The sequence below is a fragment of the Pomacea canaliculata genome, linkage group LG13 (assembly GCF_003073045.1).
Source record: "Pomacea canaliculata isolate SZHN2017 linkage group LG13, ASM307304v1, whole genome shotgun sequence".
Lineage (NCBI taxonomy): Eukaryota > Metazoa > Mollusca > Gastropoda > Architaenioglossa > Ampullariidae > Pomacea > Pomacea canaliculata.
In genome coordinates, this window is record NC_037602.1 from 14,681,965 (window position 1) to 14,695,285 (window position 13,321).

At 37.8% G+C, this 13,321-nt stretch overlaps 1 protein-coding gene across 14 annotated transcripts in view; it reads left to right on the forward strand.

Annotated features, from left to right (window-relative positions):
- LOC112554521 overlaps positions 1 to 12,225 on the forward strand; it is a 73,052-nt gene extending 60,827 nt beyond the window's left edge. For all 14 annotated transcript variants that reach the window (XR_003097244.1, XR_003097243.1, XR_003097249.1 and 11 more), the window contains 3 exons: positions 4,430 to 4,548; positions 4,923 to 5,063; positions 5,483 to 12,225. Coding sequence is in view for 1 of the 14 variants with exons in the window: in XM_025222315.1 (XP_025078100.1) it covers positions 4,430 to 4,548; positions 4,923 to 5,063; positions 5,483 to 5,554 (332 nt within the window). In the remaining 13 variants the exon portion in view is untranslated. The remainder of the gene's footprint in view (positions 1 to 4,429; positions 4,549 to 4,922; positions 5,064 to 5,482) is intronic.
- Positions 12,226 to 13,321: the final 1,096 nt, after the last annotated feature.

Sequence of the window (13,321 nt, forward strand, 5' to 3'; positions counted from 1 at the left end):
TTTGTTCATCAATATTGGAGAAAAAATGTTTTTGAAATTCAGGACACATTTGCAAATGGTTCAGCTAATAGGAAAAAACACTTGACTTCCATTAGTATGCATTTGTGTCGACTGGAAAAGGCCATTAAGCAGAAGCCAGCAGAATGCTTATCATTGTCCTGCTGTCAGAAGTCTGGTCTGGCTGATGTGTGTGTGACATCAGTGATTCATCTCACGGCTCCGAGCAAAGATGAGGGGCATTATGGCACAGACCTCATGTTTGTGCACCTGCAGAAAATGAAGCGTAAAGAACACCCAGAGGACATTTTTTCATTTGGACTCGCTGTGCTTTTAAATTCACTTAGAGTCATTAGCCTTATTGCAAAGCTCAGAGACAGGGCATGGGTAATAAAAAAGAACAAACTCAGATGGAAAAGAGACTCATCTGAGGGAAAAAAAGAGGCATAGCAGAGAAATAGCCCAATGCTTGAAAGTTCATAAGTTCCTTGTGACTGCAAATCAAGGATAGATTGTAGACGTGTTTGGCACACTGCAGACTTGGCTGCCGCAGATACCTGGCCAGTCTTGAAGACATATTCTGCTCTCCTTGTCCAGCAGCTAGTGTGTGTATGGATTGACTGATGGGGTAAAATTCATAGAGTATAACAAATTTCATTCTGAATTCATTGGGAAAGGAGCACAATTTACTTGGGTTTAAAAATATTTAAAAAATTGTTTCATGTAGTGGCTGGATTGAGGAAAAAAGTGTTTAGGTACATCAAGTTTGATTTCTTTTATAATGAAGGCATTGAGACTTATAATGCTGTATCTTATAAAATACCTTTGTATTACATATAAATCTGAAGAAATCAAAGTAGGGAAGACTGTTGTGACTAGAAAGTGTATGGTCAGTCCCCCAAGAATTTTGCCCTGGTTTTGTGGAAAGTAAAGCAGTTTATAATTTGCAGTTAGGATCTTTCACCCATCTATAATAGCTATAGATGTCTATAGGATGTTCAACTCTCTCTCTGTTTATACCCACATCAGAAATTAATACATAGCTAGCTTCATTTTCTGTACAAAGGGGCTTCTTTTACTACTATGGAGTTAAGCAGTAATGTATATTGTAATACCTAGTACGATAGACTAGTAATTTGAGCTTAAAATAATTTAGATTATAATCCCTTAAACTTAAGAAGACAAAATTCAGTTCAATACAGCTGTCATCTTATTCTTTGAAAGATTACAGAAGCTTTGAATAACCTGAAACGGATCATCAACAGAGTTCTGTCATCAAATGTTTCTGCTCTTTTACATCTCAGCTCAGCTAGAATTTGGAAATGTAGCTGCAGCCATTCATGAATGCCGTTTAGATGCAAGCAATGCAGTTTTGGTCTGCCATTGACCATTATTATCCCTTCCCCAACCCACCGACCTCCTTACACAGCATCCAGCCCTCCCCTTAGACTGCTAACAAAGCCCTCCGTCTGCTGCCAGCAGTTCTGGCTAACTCCCATTAAGAACTGGGAGCCCACTTTATCAAATGTGAACTGCTCGTGCAGAAGGCGGAACAATTGATTCCTCGGGCAAGTGATTACTGGAGAGGTAACAGTAAGACGTTTTACACTTCAGTGCTAGCGACACTGTATGGCCCATGCTTTTGTGGTGCCATCGATCGCAATGATGAAATTGCCATTTATAATCACGCACCAAAAGATCTGCAGTACTACAGAAAAGAACAAGATACAGGTAGAAAGAGTAGGAGGTGGGTGGGAGAAGAAAGGAGTGTTGGGGGATAGGGAGGAACTGAAGCTGACCTGTGGAAAGGGGTCAGAAAAGGTCACTGGTTAGGCTTCATTGATGTCCAAACAAGTGGAAGAGGAGGAAAGGTGGGCAGGAGACAAAGCATCTTGAGACCAGGGGGTGTCACTTCTAAAGTGGTGACCTTGTCAGGGTTGTTTTCCTGTGGAACTTGGGGTGTGAGCTGCATTTGGCACCTTTTTTCTCCCTCTTGATTTAATGAGAGCTAAATAGCAGTTGTGGTAGTGGCAAGTGGCTAAAGTTAGTCTTTATGTACATTGACCTGGCAACCAACCTATCAGCTAGGGGTAAAAACGATTTTAAAGATATTCATCTAGAAGACATCCCTGTCTTGGAATTCATGTTGGAGGTCTCTATCTCCTTCCTTCTGACATGCTGACATAGTTCATTTTGGATATTAAAAATTTTCCTTTCATTTACAGTAATATTATGATAATCCTGCCACCTTATGTACAGAGGTTGTTAACAACAGATTCAAAACCAAATAAGCATAATTTCACTTTGACAGCAAGGAAAGTTGTGAAAAAATATGTGTGATATCTGAAAGTGAACTTACTTTGTGGTATAACACTCTTGTTAACTAGGTATATCATGTCATAATTTTGACTTCTCTGTGCATTGTGATACAAAATTTGCTCCCCACTAGCTGTTTTGCTTTAAGGGTTATAAAATTATCAATGAAGTGGAATATTTGGATTGTATTACCAGTCATAGTTATGATGCAGTTACTTCCACAGAGAGGCTGTGAAACCCTTCTTGTGCAAATTTAAGACTCCTGAACATAACTCTCTATTTAACATAAAAGGCTTCAAAAGAGTAGGGCAATGAATAGAATGTATTAAGTACTGTGTCTTGAATACTGTATAACATTTTACAGGCGGATCTTGTAGGGAGTTTAATGTTCTGAGAAGGCAATCAACTGTCATAGAAGTTGTCTTCTTAGTGGGTGCCCACTCAGATGTTAAAAACAAGATTAGTGCTTGAGTTGTTTGACTTCATGAAATCAGCACATCTAATTAGCCCTACTCTATTGATTTTTTAAACCCATTGTCTCTGAAGAATAAATATGGAAGATGGACAGCACCTTAAGACTTTCCTTGTTTAAGTTTTGAGGCCGAGCAGGACCAAAACTGTGTTCAGACTTTTGGCAAGAGATCACTCCTATGGACCTACATGTCCATGGACCAAAACAGCATTTAGACCTTTAAAGAGATACAGTCTCATGTGCCTGCTTGTGCATGCTTGCATTTAGTTTTGTCCATGATGCCTGTAAGAGAAATGTAGCACTTTGTATCTGGTGGAGGAAGAGAGTCCATTTGGGAATGGCTGGTGGAGATAGCAAGGCTTACAAGCAATCTTAGATTAAGCAGCCATGTCATGTCTGGCACGGTTCTCCTTCCAATTAGGCTGCAAAGGCAACTTCCCAGTATGGAGCAGTTTCTCTGGGAATTGCCTGTCCAGATGGCTAACAGTGTTTGCCCAACCGGACCAGAAAAGTGAGTGGAGTTCCTCACAGGACCACTAATTCTGTCTAGGGATGTGTTCGCTGGCTTCTTATTCTGGCACTTAAGAGACAGATAGCTAAGGGTGGCTAACAGTTGGTTCTCAGAAGTGGTGTCAGTGATGATTATTGTCAAGGCGGTGGTGAAAATCTGTGCAAGCACTTCTGCATGCTGAGTCCATGAATGTAAATTTTATATTTGGATTTGCACTTTGTTTATTTCATGTGTTAATGCAATAAAACTAACAAAATAAACATTTTGAAGATAAAGTGACATAAGCGGGTTACTAAACTCAATGAGGCTAGCAAAAGATAAGTTTTTGTTTTGTTTTTTTTTGTTGTTTTTTTTGTCATGCACAAATGCCATCTGTGGTTTATTTTTGGAAACATGACATGTCTCTGGTTTTGTCACATGAAAAGAGTCTGTGGGCTGTGGCTACTGTCAGCCTGCTGCCACATCACAGTCTATAGATCCATCTTCTCTTTGTTGGACTGTGGCAGCTGATTGTAGGGTAGCTTACTTTTATTATCATTATGTTATTTGAACTTATTTCTCGTTGTAAGTTAATTTGCTTGTTAGAATCCCAACTTTCAGTTCTGGGCATGTTCTCTCTGTCTCAGACAAGGGATTGCTAATAAAGGCAGATTTACTTTCATCTTCTTTATCTGAATTTCATTGCCCCCATAAGCACATTTCTAGATGCCTAGATTATTTTATGAATAACGGGCGAATGAACAATGTTCTTTCATTAGTAAAATAGAACATGAATTCTGTTAGGCCTGGAAGGAAGGGGAAGGTGGATTTTATTTTTGGCTTCATATTTTTTTTTTATTGTTTGATTCCTTTGTTTTGTTGCTCTTGTCATTTAAATTTTGCAGCTACAGTTTGTCTTCTACTTATGTGTGTGTGAAGTTATGTCAACCTTGTTTAGCTGTGATACAGGATCATAATCCTTGTTGTCTTATCATGCCTAGTTATCTCAAGACGACACAAGAAAATTGCTTCTAACACCTGTGATTGAAAAAATTGCCAGTTTTATTAAACATTTTAAAGCTTAGTCCAAACGAGAGTTTGAGAGAAGAAAGGCATAATGGTGCTAGTTACTAGTTTTGATGCTTGCTTTACAGGCATCCAAACACAGACTGTGGTGAAGCTGACTGTTGTTCCCTGCCCTCCTGTGGTTGAGGTGCTGATCAAGCGCCCTGACGTCAAGTATCAACTCGGCTTCAGTGTCCAGAATGGAGTGGTAGGGATATTGCTTTTCTCTCTCACATGGGCAACACATCATAAAGCTGACAGTCTTGCTTTGTGTTCTTGTGCTTAAGGCTGGATCTGAGGAGCAAAAGTTAATGTTTTAAATTTTTATAAAGGATAGTTACATTCATTTGGCTTACTGAAACAGAAACACTCTAGTGTTTAATGTAACATTTGGATAACTGAAACACTTCTTGTGTTTGTTTAATGTAGCATTTTACCCTTGCTTCCCTCCTCTTCCTCCCTCTTTAAATGTGTTTCTCTGGCCTGATACCATTTCAGTAATTGTGTAGACGACAATCCTCTCAAAAGTTCTAATTGCAGACTATAATTTCTCTTTGTAATCATCATCTCTGACTTTTCCAGATCTGCAGCCTGTTGAGAGGGGGCATAGCAGAAAGAGGTGGAGTGCGAGTAGGGCATCGCATCATTGAAATCAACAACCAGAGTGTTGTTGCCGTACCTCACGAGAAAATAGTGTCTCTTCTTGCAAATTCTGTGGGAGAGGTAAACAAATTATCAGTCATTGCTTCCTTAACCACCATTAAACAGTCTAGATGTTACCATTGTGAGTTAGGTTTTACAATTAACCCTTAAAGAGAACAGCATAAATGCAGCAACAATATGTAGTTAAAACATACGCTTGAGAGAAAATACCATTACAATAACAATCATGATATATAGTTTCCATAATGAAACCTTTTATGGAGCATAAACGTCACTGTCCTGATGCATTGTTGCATTTAACTTTAAAGAAAGTAGTGTAAATATAATTTGTTCAGCCTGTTTTGCAACACAGCAAATGCATTTACTTGGTGTTTAACAAGTCAGCTACAAAGAATGAAATAGATCATTTTTTCTGGTAATGCAAGTGCGAGATACTCAAACAAACATCAAAAAAACGTCACTCATGATTCATTTTGTAGATCCACATGAAGACCATGCCCACCTCAATATTTCGGCTGCTGACAGGACAAGACATACCTCACTACTTATAGTGACTGCTCAGCCCTGCTACCATGCATCCAACATGGACTTGCATAGAGAGAAGTTGCAGATGAATGGCTGTCAGCAAAGAAAGTTATGACGACCTACATTTTTGTTGTAGATCAAGTCAGGCATCACAGATTTGCCTGAAAGAGTATACCAAACTAAGAGAGATAGCTGCAGTCATAGATTTAATGCATTTATAAACATTTTTTAGTTTTTTATGGGGTTCGAAGAAAGATGGAAACATCAGCGTCCGTGAAGGTTCCATAACACACAGTTAAGTGTGTTTGCGGTGAAAATGTGTCAAAGACTTTCACTTTACATTCATCTTAACTGCTGGTCAAGTGAAAAGTCTTTTTAGTAAGCACACAGCCCCTCAGCAAGGTTTTTTCCTGTTTCATGAAGCTAAGGAAAGTGGTGTCTCCATAGGTATGGTAACCTGAGTTTGACTTTTTAGTCAAAAGGTTTGAAGTTGATTACAGTAGAAAAGGCTACACTACGTTCCAGGATTCAAGACACCAGGTGGAAGTTTGCAGCATGTGTTGATTGTACAAATCATTTATTAAAGGAGGCGAAGCTCGTGACAGAAAAATGTAAAGCGAGGAAACTTGAATACATTTCTCTAAGTTGCCCATAAACCCCAGTGGTTTCTTGAGTAACGACAGACTGAAGCAGGCTTTACATGACTGTGTGTTGTAAAGCTGGAGGCACAATAGGCTAACGATTGTGTGTAATTAGATATTGATTGAGGGCTGGTTGATTGATGCAGAGGTCTGGGGCTAGGGAAATAGCAGTTTCTGTGAAAAGCACATGTTTTGGGATTTTGACATTGTGTTCATAGGAAGAAAAAACTTTTTTTTTTTTTTGTTTTTTGGGGTTTTTTTTTGATAAATGACTTTCATGTCTGCTGTGGTCTCTAAGTACGTGCAGTAGATTTATTGCCCACTACTTAACTGTAAAAATAAGTTTGAATAGGTAGTCTTAGAAATCTAGGCATTTCTTTCTTTATCTTGTTTGGGGGTGGGGGAAGAATGTACATGCATGTCCTGTTCTAGATTAAGGAGGAGGGGGGAATTGGTGTTTTACGCGGAGCCAGCAACTAGGGCTACATCACCGCAAAGCAGCCATCCCTGTAAAAGGTTGTCACATGCAGAAAAAGAACGGTATGCCCGAGACGAGAGCTGAACCCAAGACAGCCAACCTTCACAGCCTGTATTGGTGACAGGTGCTAACCGTTGCACCAACGGACTGACCTCTCTAGATTAAGGAGTATGCCCTAAGTATGAAGTAACAGTTTAATGTAACAGGCTGGGGATTTTAGTTTAGCTGTTCCATTTTAGCAATATTTCAACTACATTTATGCACACACATGCATTCACTCTTCACCTAAGAATTTTTCAGTAGAGACCTTTTTAACTGTTGTTGTTGAAGAATATTCGTTTTCACTTGCCATGACTCTTTTTAAGTGATAGCAAACCTGCCTTTGATGTACATGTTGTAAAGAGCTTGTTAGCATGGTTTATACTAGATATTATGAAACAGAGTATTTGCATTGCCTACCTCTGTCCATTCTTCACTGGCTTGAACTACAAACCCAGTCCACTCTCATTTTAAAAAATATTAAAGAAATCTGTTTGTGCTGGATCATGTTTGATGAGTGTAATGCAAGTGACGGATAAGAAGAGCTGAATTATTCTTGTGTTATTTTGTGCCTTCTGTCATAGTTTGGAATATATGTAGAATCTCTCTGATTCAGTTATTAGTTTTCCTTTGGGAGGGTCTTTATATTTGTTAATGCTCCCTTCTTGAAAGACATTTCAAAGTTTTGGAGAATTTTCTGTATTTCATGGGAACAGGAAACCTTAATATTTTAAACATTCTGTTTTGTGATGTCAAAATTTGATTTCTGGATTTGGGAATATGATAATTTTAAAAACAAGTTTTGACATGCAAAAGCCTGTTTTGTTTAGGTGTGTTGACAAGTTTATTGAACGATTCTTTTTAACTTGAGGGAGACAAGTCACATAGTACTGTATCAACAAAAGTTCGATCATGAAAATGAACATAAGGAGAAACCATTGGTAAAGAATCACCAATTCATTACCTTTTTTGTTTTTGTAGTAAGCTATCATGCTTTCTGTGTCTAGCATAAAGTTAAAACCATAATAGTGTATAATGATTTTCTGCCTTGCCAGTGGCTTTTATTGTGTACATACCAAGAAGTCTAAACGTGTTTTTATAACTGACCTTGGCAGTCTGCCTTTAGAACAGTCATATATTATTATTCATACTGGCAGCATAATGCTTCCTGTTTTGGCAGTGTTACAGTTGCATTATGGATTTCACTTCTGTATGACTTGTAATTCCTTTGTCAAGCCATGGTATCAGTTAGGATGGCCTTGGAAGGAAAAGAACCAGAAACAGGCATCTTGCAAGTTTACCAGTTCTTACTGTGTTTAATCATTGTCACAAAATGATGCAAATTGGAAGTGGTGAGATGTACACTCATACCATGATGAAGGCAGAACATGTTTTGGGTCATGCATGCCATAAACTGTTGGTGACAAGTTTTGTGGGGGGTTTTTATGTGATGTGATCGTTAACTAACCCTCTGTTTGCTCTTTCATTCTGAGTTCTATATTAGTGGCAAAAGCTTGCTTGCTCAAGGCCTTTCAGCTCTGTTTAAATGCATCAATGCAGGATCATTGTCTGAATCTAAGTAAGTTTTAAATGCAGAAGTTTGTAAACTGTTTTTTAGACATGGTGATATAAGATGAACATTGTTGAATGTATGAAACTGGGTTATGAATACTATTTGATGAACCTCATCCTGTCCTCATGATATTTATCAAATTTAAAGTCAGTCTGGCTGTCACCAATGCTAGCAGAAGCAGTGTAAGGAAGATGTGAAATTTCAACAGTTTGGGATTTCATTTGAGAATATAAGCTCAACTCCCAGTATTCTATGACTTTTGGGTGGCTAGTTTTGCTGCTATAAACTATGTGATTAACTGTAATTTAGCAATTCAGTAGTTTATTGTTAGTTGTGCTGTTGTAATACTATTGACAATAATTTAGAAATGAAATAGTTTTATTATTGCCAGCCCTGTTTATGAACAGAACATGAGTTTCAAAATTTTTTGTTTCATGTCCTGCAGTCACTTGTTTTTAAATTTATTTCATGGGGTTTTTTTCCTAGTGCTCTGTGTGTGTGTGTTTTGGGGGAGGGGGGGGATAAGAGTGTGTGCATGAGTACAAGCAAGCACCAGCATGCATTCATGTATGGCAATCTGTGTACTTAGGAGGTGAGTAAGAAGGGTTTTTTTCTTCGATATTTAAAGACCCAAGATTTTCATGGTCATTGCACATAGATTTTTGCATGCATTTCTAGTTTATTTTTCTAGGTAGTAATCAAGTTGACATAGAACAGGGAAACTAAATTTTTGTTGATAAATATGGATTGGTAGAGCAAAGTAATGTAAAAATACAGTTGATGAGCCCTGCGACCAGTTTTGGCACTTCTTTGTCTCTCTAGCTTTTGCAATTCCAACACTTAAATTTCTGTTTTGCTTTTGAAGAGAATCATGTAGTAGTAGCCACATATTCAAATTCATAATCAAATTCACAGTTTAGGAAAAAATACAGTTGCTGTTATTACCTGTGTGTGGTTAAAATGTTTATGACGCAAAAGAATAAAAGATCTTTTTAACAGTTCTTGCCATAGAGACTGGCAACTCTCCTGTTTTTCAGGGATTTGAGGATTCCAGCATGCATAATTTTTTTAAGCGTGTTTCACATGTACAACATGGTGTTAATGTACATCTGTACAGAATGCGTTTTCATTGCATATTGCTTCAGTGACATGTATAATTAATAATGGCAGTAAGTACTGTTCCATTGTGAGCAATCGTAACTGTTTTTGAAGGTTAAAACTTGCTCATGTCATATTGTGTTCTTTATGTGTTTTATCAATATTTGCATTAAGAGCTCTATGTGCATTTTTTTCTTCGTGTTTTATGTTAATAATGCCAGTTTCTGAGACTAGTTTAATCCAAAGTTAATTATTATGCACAGAGGAAACTAAAGGTGGGAGCAAAATGTGTGGCAGATGGGGCATTATTTTTTTTTCTTTTCATTTTACTTTGCACCTTTCAGTTTGAGCGAATTGTCTGTGAGGTCATTTTTCTGTAAATAATTACTGTGGTAACTGATACCATACCCGTGATACTTATTTTTGAGGATTTGTGCAATAAATGTTTTTGTTTGCAACATGTCGTTTAACATCAGGCTGTACAGTCTTGGCTATCCTTGCAGTGAAAAACCTTAATTTGCCAAAGGGCCTTTCTTGTGTCAGACACCTTCTATTTATATGTTGGTTTTTGGCTTGTGTGTGTCTTTCACCAAAATGCATTTATCTGCGTTCTTTTTATATTTATGCTCACCTGTAATGTTGGTTTCATTAGTAAATTTTCTAACAAATTTCATGTTTGCAATCATCTTGCACATCAGTAGCAATCTTTCCAACGAAGTTTATACTTCCTTTAAAAAATAATTAGTTAAGAAAGACTGCTGCTTTGTACATTGCTCTCCAAATCTGTTTTGCTTAGCTAACCCTTTTACTCTGTGAAGTCTTGTCTGTGAGGTATCAGCAAATAAAACTAATGAGATGCAAAGATTTTAGGGAAACAACTGAGAGCACACTATTCCAGTAAATTAGTCAATTTTCTCCTTTTTCTCCACATTTTGCTGTTCAGCAACTCCACAGTGCAGCTGAAACAGTAAAGGGCATAATGAGGTTCAGCTGTGAGGCATTGTTCTCGGATTCAGGCCTGAGCAAGCACAGGAGGTCTGTCACAGTTTTGGCAGACACAAGAATGTTCTCTCCAGTTTGATCTACTTGTCCAGAATCACAGACCTTTGCTTCCTGTCTTGAACTTTGGCATTTGTGATTTCAGAAGTATGTTCTGTTTATTTGGTGGCAATTATTTTTCATTCTAATGTGTTTGTAATTAATTGGCACTTTTAATTCTTTGTCTGTGTGCGTGTGTAAATGCTTAAGTGTGAAAAAAGGGGATTTTTGCACCAAACTTAGCAGTGCAGAGGCTTTAGAAAAATAGCAAAAGCAAAGTAACGATAAAGTTTTTTCGCATCAAAGCACAGTCTTGTTTAAATGTTTTTTAAACTGGTTTTCACCTTTTAGAAACACGGCAACGCTCTGGAGCTGGTGATGGACTATTTCCACGGTACTGCTGACCCTATGCAATGATTTGGTCAGGGGGCTGCAATGTTAAAAGACATCAAATGTTAAATATTTTCTGCAAAGGTAACTTACCTATCATTTCATTGATCTGGTAGACACACTTTCAAACTGGACCAGCTGGGTTTCCCTCGCCTATCTACCCTCTTGCCTTTGTTGCTATTTTGGACTCGTCTCTTTAGTGTGGGAAAAGGAATTGGACTGATATTGGTTCTGAGGTGTCTGTAGTGGTCAGGAGGTCTTGTAAAATTCACACACATCTATGGTTGTATAACGGGCCTCTTACAGAACTAAAGTTGTCATATAGGCCTGAAAGAGGTTTGTAATTTGATAAATATTACATGCAAAGTAACATAATACATAACATACAGAATACATTCTTCCATCTCCAGATCCGTAACAGAGCCGCTGGTTGGTGATCCTTTGCACACACATATCAACTATTTTTTAAAGTCTTGGCTAGGGTAAAGAATGTTGGGAATGTTGTGTATCAATAAATTCATTAGTACACTAATTTTCTGCCAGAAAATCATTTTATTTTCAGTTTATCTCCTACATTTCCCCCCTCCCCATCTCCCCTTTTTTTTTTTTTTAAAGTAAAAGGTCGAGGTCACATTTAGTGTAATGTCTAAATTTAGAAGATTTCTTCATTGGGAGTCAGCATTGGTTTGTCAGATGGCAGTCATACATTTTAAAAGTAATGCACCCAATACATCCATGAATACCTTTCCCCAATTCCGGCTGCATAAGCTTATGGCCATGCACCTGTAATAATCAGCCTAGATTTTGTGAAAGATGGTGGTGAAGAGGCTGAAATGTATACTACTGCTGGTACCTTTTCCTGGCCTTGCTGAACACCCTGGCCCCCACACCCATTCCACCGAAATAATAATTAAAAAAAAACACGCATACCAAAGAAATCTATTGTTTCATTCCATAAATTGTCTAAATTACGCCCTCAGTGTAAAAGGCTGTTCACAAAAGCATGTTAGTAAACTGCCCTCTTTAAAAACAGTGTTTGTTGATCGTCTATTCTCTAACATTGGCATTTTCTTGCCGGGGAAAGTTAGATAAAAATTAAGGAATTGATACAAGCACCTAAATTACTGGTTTGTCTTTCCTCCTCTTGTGGTAATGTTACAGTATCCAAAAAATTGTCCCTATTGCTTTGTTGATTTAAGTGCTTATGTATTGGTCATATGGTTTCACAAGGCTTTTGTGTCAATCCTTCCATTTCTGTGTAACATTTTTGCTGTTGCATAGGTTTTGCATTTGTCTGCAGTTGTTGTACATGTTGCTTGTGTACTGTAAGTTTGCAGATTAACGAGCCATGCCCTGTAACGGTATTATAATGTGAATGTATGAGTGAATGCCTTGGCTGAAAATGCCGAAAGGTAAATAAAATATGCTATTTACCAATCACACAAATTGTCAAAGACTTTATGGTGCACATTCGAGGATGGAAAAGTGTGAACTGATTAAAAACATATTTTAAAAAGACATTCTGAAAGTAGCCATAAAAGGTTGTGAAGAACTAATTATTTCTGCAAACTCCACTCAAAAGTTTGGCTGTTCATGGTTTTAACACAAATTTCAAATTGCCATGCCAAATGTCTCCAAATGCACTTTTAAAATACTTCTACAAAATTTTTGCTATTAAAGCTTTAACATTATGAAACTGGATAAATTTAAGGTTGCCCTAATTGTGTAGTAAAGATCAATGACAGACACTTCTGTATGCATTATGGGTCATGTTGCCAAAGCAATGTGGTTTCCTATCACTTTGCATGTCGATCTAATCATCCCTTTCCTCAATATATTGTGTGTTGTGCTGTGTGCATGCGTGTTCATGAAAGTGCATTTGATGCCAATTTGAAGAAAAAAAGATTCTTGCATTTACATAAAGCACTTTGAGCCCAACTGTGCTGGGGAATAGACACTGTATAAATGCACTGCATTATCATCATCCTTAAAGTAACCGATATTTTTTTCCGACCTTGTTCATTAGCAGTTGGTAAGGTCACAAGTCTACCTGCACTTTTCATAGGGTAGATAAACTTCTATTCTATTAACCTTCTTGGCATTTACCTCAAGCATTATTCAGGCTGGAATTCTTTGTAAAAATGGTTAACCTTTCAACATCTGCTTTTAGAATGTTAAGGTAACTTAATTCAATTCCAGCTGCAGGTTATGCTCAAGTACTGCCCATGGAAGTGTTCTGCTGCAATATAGCTGACATTTATTGTATATTTTTCTTGTGGAAATCTAGTTTAAAGGGTTAAGAAACCCCTCAATACCAGTCATGGGGAAAGGGGGAGGGGTTTGAAAAGTCCCACACTTAAGTGGAGCAGCAGCAAACGCAAGAGGCTTACTGTCCTGGGCATGACATGAAAATCAGGGCCCAACTCTCTTCTACCACCTGTACTCTCCAGGATAAATCAGGTCTATGCTAGACAACTTCTAGCTGGAAGCAGCCATAGCTCTAGCCGTAAGTCTCCAACTGGAAACCTGCTCCAGT